Raw genomic sequence first — 18,242 nt, 5'->3', positions numbered from 1 at the left:
GCTGTGCCACTATTGGCATGCCACTTTATATAAGTTACGGGATATTTTTGTTCTTCAGTTTTCCAAGTTGTAAAATGAAGATTAAGTTGATCTCCCCATTGTATAATTATTGTGAGGATGAAATGAATTTGTTGAAAGTTTTGTTTACCACATAAATTGGATCCCTAAAGTGGATACAGCATGATAAAAGTAGGTGAGACAGTTTAGCAGCATGCCCTCACTCTTGCTGGTGTTTGCTCCAGTGCATCCACATCCTACTTATTGGAAAAATTACATCTTAATTCATCATCTAATTATTGAGTACATATCAAGCAGTTTGTTTTTAATGTGAATAAAAGCAGGTTTTTTTTTAAAACTTGAGTTAAAACAGAAAATTAGCCTAAAAGTGTTGATCATAGATGAACAAATACTCAATCCCTTCCAAAAAATATGTGTAAACTTAATGATACTTTAAAAGAATGCCTGGGATTGGGGCTGAAGCTACTGGCAGAATGCTTGCCTAACATGTGTGAGGCACTGGGTTTGATCCTGAGCACCATATAAAAAAACATAAAATATATGCATTCTGTCCATCTACAACTACAAAAAAATGTTTTAAAAAATATTTATAAGAATGCCATGACTATGACTGCCCAGTAAAGTATAATAAATTTTTTAGATAGTTGTATTAGTTACTATTTTCCCCTCTTTAAATATCCCATTTTAAGAGTTTGTGATTTTATTCAGAATGCAGTAATTTCAATATTTGTAAAATTTACACTCATAATAGTATAGTTTACCAATTACTTCAACATAATGTAGTGTAATTCCAGGCAAAACAGTGAGTTGGAATTTGAAAGAAAATATTAAATAACTCATATTCTTTACTTTTTTCATAATTGTGATATTTAATATTATTCACTTAAAGATTATTTAGCTATCATTTCTATTTGCTTATAGAAAGTAGTTGATAATTACAGTAATTCTAATTGTGTCCAACTACAACTAAAAATTAAATTTTAAAAAAAGAATTCTGTTTGGGCATTTCATTAGAATTTAAAAGATGAAATATCTTTAACATTTAATGTTTCTTTTGCATCTGGATCACGGAAGTTTTTGCCTCTTCCCCATATTCATAGTCTAGGAGATAGTTGACAATACCTGGAGACATTTTGCTTTTCAAAACTTGGGGAAAAAGGCTCTAGCATACAACAAAGAATTGTCTCCCTTCAGGAGATCTTAATGAAATAAAACATATATATGTTTCTGTTATGTTTTACTAGGAATATTGAAGTAACTTGTGACTACAGAATGGGAGTCACCTTTGTATTGTCTTAGTGATGAAAATAAAAACCAAATGAAGAGCATGGCTTTCTCACCAGTGTGTAATTTAGTGTCAAAATCTAATATAATGTAATCATAACTTTCTGCAATCATAGAAAGTAATGTAATTGCCTCTTCGGAAAAATGTGAGAAGAGAGTATCAATATCAAATTTTGAGAAATGTTAAGAATAAGGGAAGCATCTGGAAGAGATGGGAAGGATCAGTCTCTAACCACAAATTTTGCACACCTCTAGTTCTCCCACCTCCTACCACATATCTGGCTTTGTAAAACTTTACTTTTTATTTTTTGCCTTAGATAACTTAGCTAAAAATTATTCCAAAATTATGTAAAATAAATGTAATTTTCCATTATTAAACTTTTGTTTTCCATAACACATTAAAAGGAAAATTAAATAATAAAAACAGACATAATAAATTCTTGTTTGATATAATCATTTAAATATCTTTTTTAGACAGCAGTAATTCAAACAAAAAATACTTCCCTTACTTAAAATGTAACATTTTATATTAATGAATCAGGAGGCTAAAACACTAAAATTGTCAGACTCAGTAAATCCTTCAAATATTTCATCTATAGAGGCACAGTAAACACTTAGTGTAAATTATAGAAGGTTTTTTAAAATATATAAATTCCAGGTCAAAATATATCAAATCAAACATATATCAACTTTACTTCTCAATTTACTTCTCTATGTAATCATATTTTGTTGACTCTAAATAACATTGTCTGGTAACTGATAATGACATTAAAATTTGTATCATCTCTCTGCTAAAATATAGTAAACTCTACTCTGAGCCCCTCATTCATAGGTCTTACATCTGTTATCCCATCGTCAGCAATAAAGCCAATGAGATTATTCTAAAATATAAATGTCCCCATGTTATTCTTGTCTTTGCTTTTTAAAGGACCAAGCAATGTACTCTCTAATTTCTCTTTTGCCTATTTTCCCTTTGTTGTAGAATTATATTGTGCATTTCAATCAAATTAAAGTCTTTCAGTTCCCTTAACTGTCTAATATATTTCTAGTTAGGCAGATGATGATGCACCTCCTGAAATCCTATTTTCTTTTCACAGACCTCTCAGTCTCACTCTTCTCCATCTGGAAATATCCAACTCCTCTTTGGGATCCTTATAAAATCTCCCTTTTGTGAACATACACTTTATACAGTCTCCTTGATGACTTGCTGCTTCCCGTCAGTTCTATTTTGGAAATATTTGCAAAACTGCATTTATTACCTCATATCACAGTTATTCATTCACATCACTATTTCCATTTGCTGACTATGAAAGAAAACCTTTCTGGTTTTGGCATCTGCCTTGGCAGCAGCAGTCGGAGAAGACAGCCTGGAAGACCTCCTCTTAGGCTTCTTCTTAGCCTCACTTTCTTCAGAGCTGACCTTCCTCTGGAGCTTCCTGGCTGAGAGCACAAGGCTCATGCAGGTGCTGCAGGCAGTGGCTCTCAGGAACCTTCTGAAACTGTGCTGCCTGGCCACTGCTGCTGTTCCCACCACATGAGTTGCTGTGACACACCAAGTATTCAATTATTTTAATTCAGTTTTTACCATAATTGAGACATAACTATAGGCAATTTTAAATCTCTAAATTTTGTGATTTTAGCTACAACAAACCAAATAAAAATCAAATCCTTACTATTATGTTTTGTTTATTCTGCTTTCTAAATAAGTTCTCATTTTGTCATTATTGCCAGTGCTTACAACCCTCCTTTCTCTTATCTCTGGCCTAGAGAACAGTGACCTGCCCCTGGTTACTCTTCCTGTCATGAGCCTCTCTCAAGTGTGCCATTCTCCCCTCTCACAAGCATTAGTTTCTAAAATAAACATTTAACCATGCCATACCCACAAAAGTAAGAAAGTATTCTATTATTTATGCAATAAACTCAATATTTATTCATATGTCCCCCAGCTCTTCCAAGCATGATCACAAATAGTCTTCCAAATTCCCTGTAGGAACAAACTCAGCCCCACTAATACTTGTTCACATCATTCCTTCGCTTCACACAATTCCTACCTCTTCTGATTTTTATTGCTTCTCTGTCTCTATTTATGCTTAACATTTGCCAACATAGCCTCCATTGCCTCTAGCTCCTTAAGTTCCACATTGAATTCTCTTTTTTTCATGCCCCAAAGAATTTCTGCTGCACCATCATTACTTTCCCATCCTAATAGAAGTGAGAGCTTATTAATCTAATTTCCATATACTTTTTCAAAAGCTTTAATCATAACATTAAGTGTGCTTTGTCTGTTTTTACAAATAAATATCTTCTCCATTATGATGCAAATTCTTTCAGGATTGATATTATATTGTATCATTTTTTATATCATCAACATCTAGTATATAAAAGGAAGAATGAAAGAATAATCTAAATATAAAATATATCTAAAGTTTCTAGTTACTGTGTATTATATCCAATATTCAGAGCTATAATATTAATTCTATATTTTGTGACAAGGAACTTCTTGTAATAATTCTACAGTGCAGGTGGACATAAACTTTAAAGCCCAAATGAAAGCCCCACACCACTTACTTTCCCCAGTAATAAATGCTACTTTTGGATTATGCTAATAAAATCTAACCTCCATTAGATAGATGATTTCTGAATATTCTTGAATAAATTACCTCTTAAACAGAATAAAATTAGAATGGCATTCACTTTATTAATTAGCAATTTTTAAGACAGGCAGAGATACAATTTACATACTTAAATATGCCCATCTATTATACATATATATTATATATACATATATTTTTGTCAGGCCTACTATTTCTCTATCCTCTAATAGATAATGAAACAAAGGTACTTGTGTTTATCAAGTGTAAAATAATGCTTCTGTGGATGTGGGGAGTAGTTTTTAATTGCCTGCTATTACCTATGGAATAAATTTAAGAGTTAAGTTTGATCACTTAGAAATGCTTGGTTTTAATGCTTATAAAAATTGAACTTACACATATTCTGAAAAATACATTTTTTAAATCAAACTTAAGCTCATTTCACTTTCTCTCTTTAATATGTCATCAACACAAAAGCTTTTATCTCTTCCAATCTAAAAAAGAGTATGTTATTGTGGATAAGTGAAGGAAACAGCAAAAATATAAAAATTAAATATTTTGTGTCACAAGTCTTTTATGAGGAATAACATTTGTTTGATTTTTATTTTTTGAAAGCTAAATATGTAAATGCTAATTCTTTAAAATTGGAATGGAACTTATTGATGTCTATTACCAGTATCCTTTTTTTCACTGTGTCACAAAGGGGAAATTGGGCGCATCAGGCCAAGAAACTACTCCAACATATTACACAGGAGAACTTTAAAAAATCTAAGGGAAATTGGACAGTGGCATTTGCAAAATCAAGCAGCATGATACAAAAATTTGAGATCTATCTAAGTCAATAGGATGATTTTATTCAAAGAGAAAAAGTCTCCACTGTCTCTCAGATTGGCAAAATCAGTTTCCTTTGTCATAAAATTGCTTAAAATTCCAAAAGGTAACATTTCATATGTCAGTGACTTGTTCAAATGGCTATCCCCTACCTTACCTAAGCCAATTAACATCACTATAAATTTTGTTCATATTGATTTGCCTTTCTTAAAGTATAAGCAGGAAAAATTCCTCACTGTCTCAAAACCTGCTATTTTTTCTCAATTATTTTGTGACTTCCTGGCTATTAAGTAGATGGAATAATATTTAATGCTCACACAACTGGGGCATCTGAAAATGAAGGGAAGTCCATCTTCCTTAGCCACTCTGTCCTGGGGGATGACTCCAGGTTCCAGTGCCAAAACAAATCAGGAGAAAAACTTTGTCTCAGAAGTATTTTATTGTGTGTTAAAATGGCAAAAATAACAAACTGAGGTGGGTGTTTGTTTTTTAGAATCCAACTCAATTATAAAATGTACTAAATTAATTTTCCAAAATAGTCTAATAATCTCTCTCAGAAATTACAGTGATGCAGTGGTTATTTGCATTTTCCTGATTATATTCTATTTTTTCCTCAGAGGGGGACCTATGTCCAAAGGGAACAAGTCCTATCAATTGAGTGTCATAGCAATCATGCAGAAGCTTCAGCATATCAAAATGTCAGAAATCAGACAACAGAGAGAGAAGATGAACGTTTAAATAATAGAAAACTCTTCAGTAGCGCTGAAGTTTGGTAAAGAAAGAAAAAGGGAGGTGGGAAGAAACTAAAGAGTTAATGAGGAAATAATTTATGAAGAATTTTATAATGCTTTCCATCCCTTGTACTAAGTAATTGAAGTTTTAAGTATAAAATACAGGCTCTTTTTACATTTTGGACAGACTGGCTCTGCTATAGTGTGGAAATTTGTCTTGGATGGGAGCCAGAGCAACAGTGAGAGATCATTCATTCATCCTGTTGTTTCAGGTATCTACTTACCAGTTAATGATGTCTTGATCTCAGGCAGTTTCTGGACCTCAGCATTATGATGGTTCTGCATTGCAGAATTCTGTGCTGTTGGGGGTTTTGCTGTAAAAATGTAGTAGTTTATCAGTAACCAAGGCTTCTACTCACTAGATGTCAGTAATATTTCCCTCACCTCCAGTATAACAATATCTCAATATCTTTAGGCATTTTCAGATGTTCTCAGGGGAGTCTCCCACCCCAGAACACTGATTTGTGGTAATAACAAAGAGGATAGAAGAAGGAGAATTGGAGAATATTTAACTTGTTAACAACAAAATGATGATGTATTGAAAGTAACATTTGAGGGAAAGGGGTAAATTGTAGATGCAAAATTTAAAGTGTGTCTGCTTTTGCTTTTTACTGGGAACAGTTACGGTGCTTATATAGGGAGGTGCTGATATCAGACATATGAGCTTAAAGAGTAAATTGAAAAATACACACACACACACACACACACACACAGGAGAGTCAGAATATTATTATAGTATTCCAACATAAAATTAAGGGGAACTCAACTAAAAATGATAATTAAAGTAGAAGAAACCAAGGCGAACAATTTTCAACCCCTACTCAATCTCTCCAGTTTGAACACCTATGCCCATCATATTAGCTATTTTAGAATATGAAAATACAAAGAAGTAATAGTAGCTATTTTAGAATATGAGAATATAAAGAAGTACCAGATTTTAACATTCAGAGTTCAGAAAATATTTATCTTAGCTACTTATTATTTGGAATGTTCATAAAACACAATGTAATGTCTTTTCGAAGTGTCTGTGATTTTAGGGATATAATATGGAAAATCAAAGACAACAATATTCTATTACAAAAATGTGTTTCATATTTGATGTTAGAATACAACACATTTGTTTTCTAAGTTAGATTCAATAAAGATGAGGAGCTTAAAGTTATCTGGACAGAAGAAGAGAAAGGAATCAGTCATCAGTTAGAATGAAAGAAACCCATGATTGCACTTGAAAGGGTGTTAGCAGAAGCTGTCCAATAAATTCACAGAAGATGCTTCTGCTTTAATAAATTGTTGTGCTATCAGCCAGGCACGGTGGTGCACAACTGTAATCCCAGTGGCTTAGAGGCGCATGAGTTCAAAGGCAGCCTTAGCAACAGCAAGGCGCTAGGCAACTCAGTGAGACCATCTCTAAATAAGAATACAAAATATGAGGGCTGGGGTTGTGGCTCATAATATAGTGTTTGCCTAGCATGTGTGAGGCCCTGTGTTTTATTCTCAGCACCACATATAAATAAATAATAAATAAAGGTCCATCAACAACTAAAAAATATCTAAAAAATGCAAAATAGAGCTGGGATGTGGCTCAGTAGTCCAGGGCCTCTGAGTTCAATCACTGGTACCAAAACAAACAAAGAAACAAACTGTTGTACTATCAAATCCTTTTGTAGCACTTGAGCTTCACTTTCTCTACTTGTACTGACGGATCAAGGTTTTGTTTGTCCCAAATCTATAATTTGGTGCCAATTGTCTGTTTATCTTCTGAGCATGAAAGGGAAATCTCAGCCTTGAAAAATTTTTTATTATTAGTGTTATTATTATTGGCCTGGTAAGAACCACAATAGTGCTTTTATGAAGCATAAGAAAATTTAGGGGTTCTAAAACTTTATTCTGAAAAAAAGTAATTTTATAAATATTATTTCATGTTCAAAGTATATTCATATACAGCCTTACATTTTCAAATGACCAAAGAATGAGGAACACTTAAAAATAATGTGTTTCATTATTCACATAGGTGGAAATAAAGTTGTAGGTTAAATTTTAGCATTAGTACTCATTCTCTGATTTTGTGTTATTTCTACCTATTGTCAAACATCTAACAATACTTTAGGAATAGGATGTCAATTTTTTATGTTCATAAAGTTCAGTGTAAAATAAAAAAGAATTATCTTGATTATGGCTAATATTTTCTGTATAATCTTATGAATCATTACTACTGGATTAGCATTTTTCAAAACCAGGATCAAACATGTGTTTTTCAACTTTATTACCTTTTTATACCTATTATTAGAGTAAATAAATTGGCATCATAATTTTAAGTTAATAATTTTTTTTCACATAATGGATATGCTAAAATTAAATCCATTCCTTTATATAGACTTGTAGAATCTACACCCAATTTTCAGATGCTATAAAAAATGTCACAGTAATCTTCATATATAAGTAGATATATATATATATATATATATATATATATGATACTTGTTATATTTTGGAAGAATATTCATGAGCTAAAAGGTGTTCATATTTTTTAGTATTTTTTAAAATCAGAAAATACATTAATTTGCTCTTTGATTAGTCCAAATGCAGCTTAAACTTTTCCCATTGTCCTCCATCTTTTACAACACAGTTGTTTTCAGCTATTTAATTGTGGAAACAATAAAGACATTACTCTGAAACAACTCTTAGTAGGCAAAAAATTTTAAAAAAATGTTATCACTAAGAGATAATCTATTAATCTCTTTGTGACACTTGGTTTAATTCTCAGCTTCAAACTCAATAAAATTCCAGGCATTTGCATAAGTTGTATATTATCTAATAAAGTAACACTGTTCTTCATTTTTCTAATCTAAGGTAATATATTACCTTTGTAATATATGGTGGTAATAAATTTATCTTTTTTCACCATAAGTAGTGGACTTTAAATCCAGTAAATTTGATCATTCTGTTGCACATTGGTGTTTTTTATTTGGGTTTTTTTTTTTTTTTTTTTTTTGGTTTTTCATTGCATTGACTGATTTGAGTGATTTTCATATTGATTACTCTTCCTTTTCCTTTTTTTCTCTCTTCCTTTCAACATATTTAAAACCTGGAATTCCCTTTTCTTTCTTTCAAAGCAATTTTTTTCTTTTACAAATATTTTTAGATTTTTTAGAAAAATCTTGCCCATCTCCAAATTCTAAAATGATTTTTCACCTTAAAAATTTTACATATTATTTAGTATGTATTTCAGCATTTCTTATATGTTAATGCTGCCTCTGTATTTCTTATTTAGTAAGGTATGTGCCCTGTCTCTTCCTAATTGTAGAAGCATTATTTTTTTTTCAATTGATAATATCACTTTTTCATGTAAATTTTTACTATTTGATAGATATAATACTAATTTTATCTGCAATTTATGGATTCTTTTTTTGTGAAGTCATTTAAAATAATTTTGCAGTCAAATCTCTCATTACCTTTTCTTACGTTAGCCTTTTCTACATAAAGCCAATTCAATGTAAAATTAAAAATTGTCTCATTAAATTTTTCACACAGTTATGATTTTGTATTTAATATTTTAAACAATAATATATTTGGTTTTCAGCCTGAGAAGAACTGGGTTAAAATGCCCATTTTCTCCATTAATATTTCAAAACTTGGAAAAGTCAGGGATCTTTGAGCATCTTTAAATGGAGCCTATTAGGAACCATAGGGGTTAAATTAGATAATGTGTGTAAACTCTTAACAGATGTCTTGCTGGTAGTAAATAATAAATGATGCAGAAAGTTATTTATGGCTTTATACATAATGAGGTGTTTTAATTTATTATTTACCAAATACATATTTATCGTAGAAGTTTAGGCTAAATATGTCTTTGGTAAATAATAAATTATTTTTATTAGTTTTGACTTATCTCTTGAAGTTGGGACATTCAAAAGATAAGTCAAAACTTAATGAATATAGACCTGAAAGTAATATGAGAGTTTTTCCAATTATAGTTGAAATATAATGAAAAATTAAAAAGTAGTCATGGATATAGGACACATAGAGAAACTTCCTGTTCAGGAACATCACTTTGGTCTTTGGAGATTTATGTCTTCATTATCTGACTCTTTAAATGGAACAGTACAATAAATAGTTAATGTCTTAAGAGTGATTGCAGATCAACAAGCAAAGATAAATACAAAAATGTTACAGGACACAGTGTTCCTATTCAATATCCTTGAAGTAGTTTCAGATTTAGATTGATTCTAGGCACCCAGGCCTCTTAGACATCATCAGGAACATCTAAATTGCTTTCTCACAACTTCTACAATGTTGGGGACCACAAATCAAGTCAAGATGGCATCTGGCAGTTTGCCAGGAGGAGTGGTTTGTGAGGCAAGGCCACTGAGCCATTAAGATGATAAGGATTCCTTATTGGCTGACTGCTGTATCTAGATAATGCTAATTGAGTCAAGCTGTGTGTAATCAGTTAGGTATATATTCCTCTGCTGTTCCGCAATAAAGTGGTGCCTGCTACCTTGGGTACCCACTACCTTGAGTTCGTGCTCAGTTCCCTCTGAGTTTCTCCTCAATAAAGCAGTTCCTGCTTCAACCTTCAAGTTGTTTATCACCTCCCGGTTATTTTACCCAGCCGGACTGCAGCACTACAAAGCCTTCTTATCACCTCAATTTAGAAGGTACCTCATTAAATTGCTTTTAGCCAATTCGCTTTCTAAAATACTCACATTTCACATACAATAAAAAAATTTCTTTAGCTCTACTCTTTTAACTTGCACTTGATAGCATACAGGCATTCATTAAGTTTTACTGTCAGCAGAACAGCACAAATTTAACAGTTTTGTGATCCATTTTTACTAAATAACAGAAGAGAAAGTGTTATGTTAAGGGCAGTGTGAGTTTAATTTTCTGTATCATTTAAAATTACTTAAGTGCATCCCCAAAGAAAACTAATATATTGATCAGATATAATTCACTTCAATGTTAATAAAACCTTAGCATGAATTGTTTGCATATACTAGCAAAAGATATATAAGTGAAAATAATCTACGAAGGTTCATAATGCTTATATAGCACACAAGAAATCTATGGGATAATAATAACAAGAGACAAAATTTGATGTGTATAAGAAGAAATATATTTTAGTGAAAAAAGTTTGATATTTAATTGTGGCTTTAAAATACTCTTCTATATTAGATTATATAAATACACAAAGAGAAATATTGCATTCTGGTCACTCTCCAGTAATCTGCCCATGTCACAGACGGGTGGACGGACAGCACTCTGACTCACCCTGTGCAGGCAAGCAAGGAGCTTCCTGTCCCAGCCACATCAGAGGAAGATACAAGACAAGCACCAGTTCACCTGCCATGGTATGAGGGAGGATCTAGGGACCAATGCCCAGAGACACATTATTTTTAACAAATGCAACACTCACTTTCTCAGCCACTGGAAGTGGAGCATAGGTCTACAGGGGGGAGTGGCCATTCTGACCTATGGCCTCTCACCCACCTACCAGCACCACTCACCAGGGTGCTAGGAGGTGCTGTCATTGGCTGACTGCACCAGGCATGCTGGGTCACAGTGATTACTACATCCTTCTTTCAGCACTCAGGGACCCCTCAGTTCCACTGGACCTGGGAGAGACTGGAGGGGGATGGGAGGATTTGAGGATATACTTTAATATGTGTATATATAAGTATTTACTTATTATATCTTTATATGTATATATGTATATATTTTACATATTTATCGTGTCTTTATATGTGTGTATATATTTTATGTGTGTATATACATACATGCTTATGAACTTTATACTTCCATGTGTATATTGATACTTAATTGAGAGTAGAGCTTCTATTTATCATCTTTATTTTTTTTGCATACTGTTTCTTCCATATTGATAACTCTGGTTTGGAAGCATAGAGGGAATAATTTAATTTTCATGTCTCATAAATGCTCATTTCTTTTGTCCCATAATACATATCAGTCAAAGAATAAAATTGCAATACTTCTACAGTATGATTACTGGAAGCATTCTGGGGTTTTATTGTTAGTTTTGGTTTTGGTTTTTAGCATATACTCTCTCATTTCTTTTTTTCTTTCTTTCATTTTTATTTTTTGCATTTTCTGTTTCTTTTTTGCCAGTGTTTTTTAAATTGATTTTTAAAAAAATTAATGACAGCAGAATGCATTACAATTTTTATGACACATATACAGCACATATTTTCATATCTCTGGTTGTATATAAATTATGTTGACACCAGTTCGTGTCTTCATATATTTACTTTGGATAATGTCTATCACATTCCAACATCCTTGCTAGTCCCCTTACCCTTCTTTTTCCTCCCACCCCTCTGCCCTATCTAGATTTCATCTATTCCTCCCATGTTTCCCATCCCTACCCCTCTATCAGTTAGCCTCCTTATATCAGAGAGAATATTCAGCATTTGTTGTTTTGGGATTTGCTAACTTCACTTAGCATTATGTTCTCCAACGCCATACATTTACCTGCAAATGCCATGATTTTATTCTCTTTTATTGATGAGTAAAATTCCATTGTGTATACGTGACACATTTCTTTTACCCATTCATCCACTGAAGAGCATCTAGATTGGCTTCATAGTTCAGTTATTGTGAATTGTGCTTGAGCCACATCCCCAGCCCAAGAAAGATAATTCTTATGGAACACAAACACATTTTCAAATGAGATGACTGCCTCGATAGTTAGCACACAGTGGATAAAAAGGTTGTGGAGCCTGGCACAGTAGTGCATGCCTACAGTCCCAGCTACTCAGGAGGCTGAAGCAGGAGGATGACTTGAGCCCAGGAGTTCAAGGCCGGCCTGGGCAACACTGTGAGACCCTGTCTCTGTCCCAGGAGTAATGACCTCAGATTCTGGAATATGGGATGGAATCCTGACTGTTTTATCTTCTAGTGGTGCAACTTCAAATAAATCCCTTAATCTAGCTGTTTCCATTTCAGCATCTGCAAAATGAGAATAGTGCTAGCAAGGACATAGGGTTGTTGTGATAGTTAAAAGAGTCAATGCATGTAAAGTGCCATGAGCAGTGCTTGGCAGTAGTAAAGTAGAAGTGTAGCTCTTATTATTGGGTATAACTTAGCCTTTCTCCGTATTCAGTCATTAGTATTTCTTTATTCCAACTTTGATTTTATAGGAAGACTTCAATGAGAATGTTCCTGCCTGGCTTGTCTTACATCCAGCCGGGAGTTAGTAGTCCTTGTGGAAAGGAACCCTTCATTCAGTTCTTGGAACAAGCCCTTTTAGGCCTGTTTTAGCAATGAGCTCCAACGACCGTGGCTAGAGTGTGTTCTGTACAGTTTCCACATTTATCAAAGAGAAGCCTGTAGTTTGCTTCTTAGTACTCTAAATTCCTGAACCCAAAGTGCTCTTTTGGCCTTTTCCTGCACCATTGGAGAAAGAGCAGAGAGTTGTTGCATTGAGTGTTCTTGTCTTGAACTGATTTTATGACATCTTCTTTGATTAGTGTGGAAACCAGTACAGGAAGACACTCTCAGGTTTTCTCCACTCAGAGGCAGGTATCATCTGCTCTAATCATAGCTAGCGTCAGGTCTTCCTACCTTGTTGAAGCTGCAAGTGTGGTCATGTGTGTTTCTTACTGCCCACTGCAGACCTCTCATTGTTTTAAGATACATTTTTAGTTGTAGATGGGCACTGTTTTAGTCAGCTTTTTCACCTCTGTGACCAGAACCAACTGTGGAGGAGGAATGTTTATTGGAGGGCTCATGGTTTCAGAGGTCTTAGTCCATAGAAGGCCGACTCCATTCCTTGGAGCTCCAGGGGAGGCAGCATCATGGCAGGAGTGTGTGACTGAGGGTAGCAGCTCACATCATGATCAGAAAGCAGAGAGAGAGAGACTCCACTGTCCAGATACAAAATATATACCCCTTAGCCATGTGCCTGATGAACCCGTTCCTCCAGCCACACCCACCTGCCCCAGTTACCACTCAGTTAATCCCATTAGGGATTCATTCACTGATTAGGTTAAAGCCATATCCCAGTCATTTCTCCTCCAAACCTTCTTGCATTGTCTCACATGTGAGCTTTTGGAGGACACCACATCTAAACCATAACAGATGATACCTTTATTTTATTTATTTTTATGTGGTGATGAGGAAGGAACCCAGTGCCTCACGTGTTCTATCACTTGTGTTCTATCACTGAGCTACAACTGCAGCCCCCAGACCTCTTATTTTTGGAGCTGTTTTCTGAAAGAACTTGTGTCCTTATTCACAGACTGTTTGAAGCAAAATCCAATCAAGGTTTTCAAACAAATATTAAATGTCTTCACGCAATTAACTTAAGCATCCTTTTCTTCTGCTTACCTCTCATTCTGTTATATTTGATAATTAAATTTTCCCAGTTCATGCAATGGAAGGTGAGGTAGCACTTTTGACCACTGTAGGGTGGTCAAACCTGAAGTCTGGGGCAGAAATGTCAGTTTGAAGGATGAAACCAGTCAGTTGGACTGATTTCTGATTTTCACTAGGACCTAGTCCTGCCTTGTGTATTTTCTAGTTCCCTATTTGTGTGTTGCTCATCATGTTCCTTTTTTTTATGGTTTTCAGGTGGAGTTGGCATGAACTTAAAAGCAGCAGATACTGTTATTTTTTTTGACAGTGATTTTAATCCTCAAAATGACTTGCGGGCAGCTGCCAGAGCTCACCAAATTGGCCAGAACAAGTGAGTTAGACATTGGCACCTTTCTGCTCTGTTGGCTTGCAGCTGTGGATTGGGGAGGAAGGTGGACCGTGTAGTCCTGACAACAGTGCCACGTTGGAGTTAGAGACCACTGGGTTTGAACCCCGTTGTGCTGCTGGCTTGTAGAGTCATGTTGGGGGATCAGTGGTCACATGATCAGTTCAGACTCACTTTGTTGAAAAGAACAGTTAAATTCCAAAATGATTAGAAGAAACTTAGAATTTATTTAGTTCATGTTTCTCACATTAGATCCTAATTCAGTTTAAAAATGAAGTTAAAGCCAGTGGGTGCACATGCCTGTAATCATTATCAGCATGGGAGACAAGCAGGAAGATCAAGTTTAAAGCCAACCTTGCAACTTACCTAAACCCTGTCTCAAAACTTTTTTTTTTTTTAAGGCTAGGATTATAACTTCATGGTAAAGCTCCCCTGGGTTGGGTTCCCAGTACCACAAAGAGGAAACAAAGTTGTGTTCAGCTACCCTTTGACTTGAGGTAACATGCCTGCCAGGGGTTATCCTGGCTACAGATGAAGGCCCAATAGTGGTCACTTCGTCTTCCTTCCTCTTCCTCTTTTGGGGAAAAGTTCAGGAAGAAGTTGAGGCCAGATTTCTCTAACAAATGCTCAGGTCCCAATGAGCAGTGTCTTTTTCCTTTTTCCCTCAATGTGGCATTTGGTTCTGCTTCCTTTTGGGTGTATTTTCCTGGCATGCTTTTTTCCCCAGCTTTGCAGACTCCTAACACTGCTCTCATTTGACTCCAGTACAGGGCTGGGAAAGTGATCCGGCTGATTGGCCGAGACACTGTGGAAGAAATAGTTTATAGGAAAGCAGCCTCCAAACTGCAGCTCACCAACACGATCATAGAAAGAGACCATTTTACTCTGGGAGCCCAGAAACCTTTGGCTGATCCTGACCTCCAGGTAAAATGTGTTCTTTTTAGAGTCTCATGATTTATAACCAGTACTCTCTGTGGATGAGAATGCAAATAAAAAGGACCAGCATTAACCACCCATTGTTGCAAATTACCCATTTTTTCATTGGCCTAATTCTTACCCTCTCAGTACCTAACTACATGCAAGGTGCCATACAAGCTAAAAATGAGGGTGGCATTTAAAGGCAGAGAAAATAGAATAAAGAAAATGAGCTTTGAACCATCTAACTTGGATTGAAATTCACATCTTATCCCTTATTGGATGTATGACTTTGAGCATGTAACTGAACATCATGGATCTAATCTCTTCATGGCTTCTAAAGATGAGTGTGCCACGAGTTACCTCAGAGAGAATTTGTTTAAGTTCTTTTTTTTTCTTTAAATCAGTGATGATTAGTTTCATACCTCCTCCTTAATCCCAGACCCTTTGAGTAGTGACTTACAGTACTCATTCCATACTCAGAGATGAGTGAACAAGATTAGGAATTCAAAATTATGCCATAGGATATAGGGATGAAAGCACTAGAGTTAATTTGTTGAAGAAGGAAAAATTAGATGGGAGTCAAATGCTGTCTTAGAATATCCTAGAGAGCTCTCTTTTGGTAAGAGGTTTGGAGTTATTCCTTAGCAGCAGCCTTTGAGATAAAATTGAACCTATATTATAATATACCCCAGGTCGTTTTGAGGGATTAGATGCAGAGAGATCAACCCCTAGTATCTAGTATGATTCAGGCATGAAGAGAGTAATAAATGTCTGAGAAAAGGTAGTAGCTGTGGGAAGATCTGCTGTAGGAAACTGCAGAGAAATGACAGGAGATGGCTCTTGTTTTGAGGCAGGCAGTGAGAGAGAGCAAGTTCAAAGATGGCTTTAAGCCTGAAAGATGAGAGTAGAAAGTAGGAAGATAGGGATAGAAATTAGAAGGATGAAGATAATGTAGGCTTTAGTCAACAGAGTTTGTAGTAAAAATCAATATACATTATTGTTAGAAGGAGACTCAGAAAAGAAAGGAATTAGAAAAGTTTGCAAGAAAAACCAGGCTTTAAAAGGATCAGCTTATCAAACAAAAAATTTAAGAGGTATGTGAAAGGGAAAAAATTACACAGTATTACAAGCAGAATCATCAAATTTACAACTAGCCCAAGCATGAGTTTAAAAATGGCAGTTTTCTCACATCTGTATCTTTACACATCAGCATTGCAGACAGGGAAGGTGCTGTTTTTGTTAGGGAGTCACTGACCTGCAGGAAAGGTTCACAGATTTGGGGGTACTAGAACCTGAAAGAAGAACTCTAGGTTTTGTTTGTTTGCTTGACGTTTGTATATCTTAGAGAGTAACTGGAGTCTTTGGCCTTTTGTGTTTTGAGTCTTCTGCATGCTCATCTGTCATGGTGGCTGGGCAGGCTGTGCATTTTATTTTCACACTATTGAAGAGGCAATTTCAAATGGAAGGTGAAAGCTTGAGAGAGAGGTGCATGTACACTGTAGGTGTCTAAATACACTTCTTCACAGGATCTTGGGAGAGGAGCTCATCATGGGCTGTTGTGAAGGCACAGGTGTCAGGAGTTAGAGGAGACAAATTCTCAGATGCTCGATGCTTCCCCAGTGGAGGGAGCTCCAGGCATTCAGTCAGGGGTTTCTCTATGACATTGGCTGCTAGCACATCATTGTGAAATGCACAGGCACAAACTCTGCCATGGGACCAGATCTTGGGGCCAGTACAAACTATGGGCTGGTGGAGAGGACCTCGGTGGGACTTCCTGCACAAGCCATGGCAAGAAATCATACTCTGGTTCTGTCTTGATTCTTTCCTCCCCACCAGACTGTGAGTTATTTATGGTTGCCAGGGACAAGGGTGATAACTCACTGCCTTGTCTCAAAATACAGCAGGACATTTTTTTAAGTTATTAAAAGAATCTAATAGTAAAAGACGTGGTTCTGGTTTGATAAATCTAAGCAGTATAGAGCAGTGAAGTCCTGAAAAAGGAGAGCAGGTTCCTTGTCTTAGAAGGAGAACACAACAGAAACAGAGAACAGATAAAGATGCGGTGAACACTTATTGAATGCTTACTGTGTGCTAAGCATTGTGTGACGTGCACTTTTTCCAGTTGTTTCAGAAGAAGAATAACAAAAAAATGAGATAGACGTTGTCTTTACCTCCATCTTAAGAAATTTTCCAAACATCAGATTCATGACTCTAATCCGAGCACTCTTTAACTTCCAACTACATGCTCTTAGTTACTATAATAAAGTGGTTTTCATTTAAAAAATGGGTAGTTCCTTAAAGACACGTTGTGAGTGAGCAGTAGCGAGGGAAGCCAGGAGACATAGTCCAAGGAGTGGACGAGTGAAGGGTCCCAGTATGGACTGAGCCTCATCATAAATACTTGGCTTTCTTCTGTTTTGGGTACTAAATGCCAAAGCCATTTGGCTTGGTTTTATATATATATACACATACATATATATATATATGTACACCAAGGTTAAATATAAATATAACAGTTATGGTTTTGCTTAGTTTTTGTCATAGTTTTTATCTTGGATATTTTCAAGCTAAAGTTTCCAAGTTACAGAATAGGCAATATAGAGATAACTAACCAAATCTAAAAGGGCAAAATGAAAATGAAGTCCCATGATGTGGATCCCAATTGGTTCAGAATTCCTAAGAGATAGTACTTAGGGAGGTGGAGAGTTGCAAGTAGCAAATGAAAGCCAGGTAACACTATCTAAGATTCTGGTTCCTATAGCCGTAGGAAGTAGGCTGAGTATATCCCCTAGGTGGAGCAAGAGGGCAGGATGGGGAGTGCCGCAGGACTATCCAGGGAGATTGAAATTGAGAAAGGGCTTTTGGGTCTGGTGATCAGGGTGGTTATGGTTTTGCCAAAGTGGGTCCCATAAAGCACTGTAGTAGCAAAGCGGCTTGGCAAGGACAGGTGGCAGCTCATGGTGAGATGAGGTATTCAGTGGCACCTTTTCTTTATAAGAGTTTGGCAGTGGGAGAGGTAAGAAGGTAGCCAACAGGGTCTCTGACTTCTCTGGGGACTGCTGGAAGTGCCTGTAAAAATTGCTGGTGAGA

General features: G+C 35.5%; 1 protein-coding gene across 3 annotated transcripts in view; it reads left to right on the top strand.

Moving 5' to 3' along the window:
* LOC144253009 (ubiquitin-conjugating enzyme E2 E3-like) overlaps window positions 1-18,242 on the top strand; it is a 44,128-nt gene that overhangs the window by 11,983 nt on the left and 13,903 nt on the right. The window contains exons 6-7 of one of the 3 annotated variants that reach the window (XR_013343098.1): window positions 14,157-14,219; window positions 15,000-15,158. Coding sequence is in view for 1 of the 3 variants with exons in the window: in XM_077794987.1 (XP_077651113.1) it covers window positions 14,105-14,219 (115 nt within the window). In the remaining 2 variants the exon portion in view is untranslated. Of the gene's footprint in view, window positions 1-14,104; window positions 14,220-14,999; window positions 15,159-18,242 lie in introns of all 3 variants that reach the window. The other 2 variants (XR_013343097.1, XM_077794987.1) reach the window with 2 other exon arrangements.

The sequence above is a fragment of the Urocitellus parryii genome, unplaced genomic scaffold (assembly GCF_045843805.1).
Source record: "Urocitellus parryii isolate mUroPar1 unplaced genomic scaffold, mUroPar1.hap1 Scaffold_83, whole genome shotgun sequence".
Classification (NCBI taxonomy): domain Eukaryota; kingdom Metazoa; phylum Chordata; class Mammalia; order Rodentia; family Sciuridae; genus Urocitellus; species Urocitellus parryii.
Note: the sequence above shows the minus strand (reverse complement) of the source record. Positions and strands in the feature narration are given on the sequence as shown.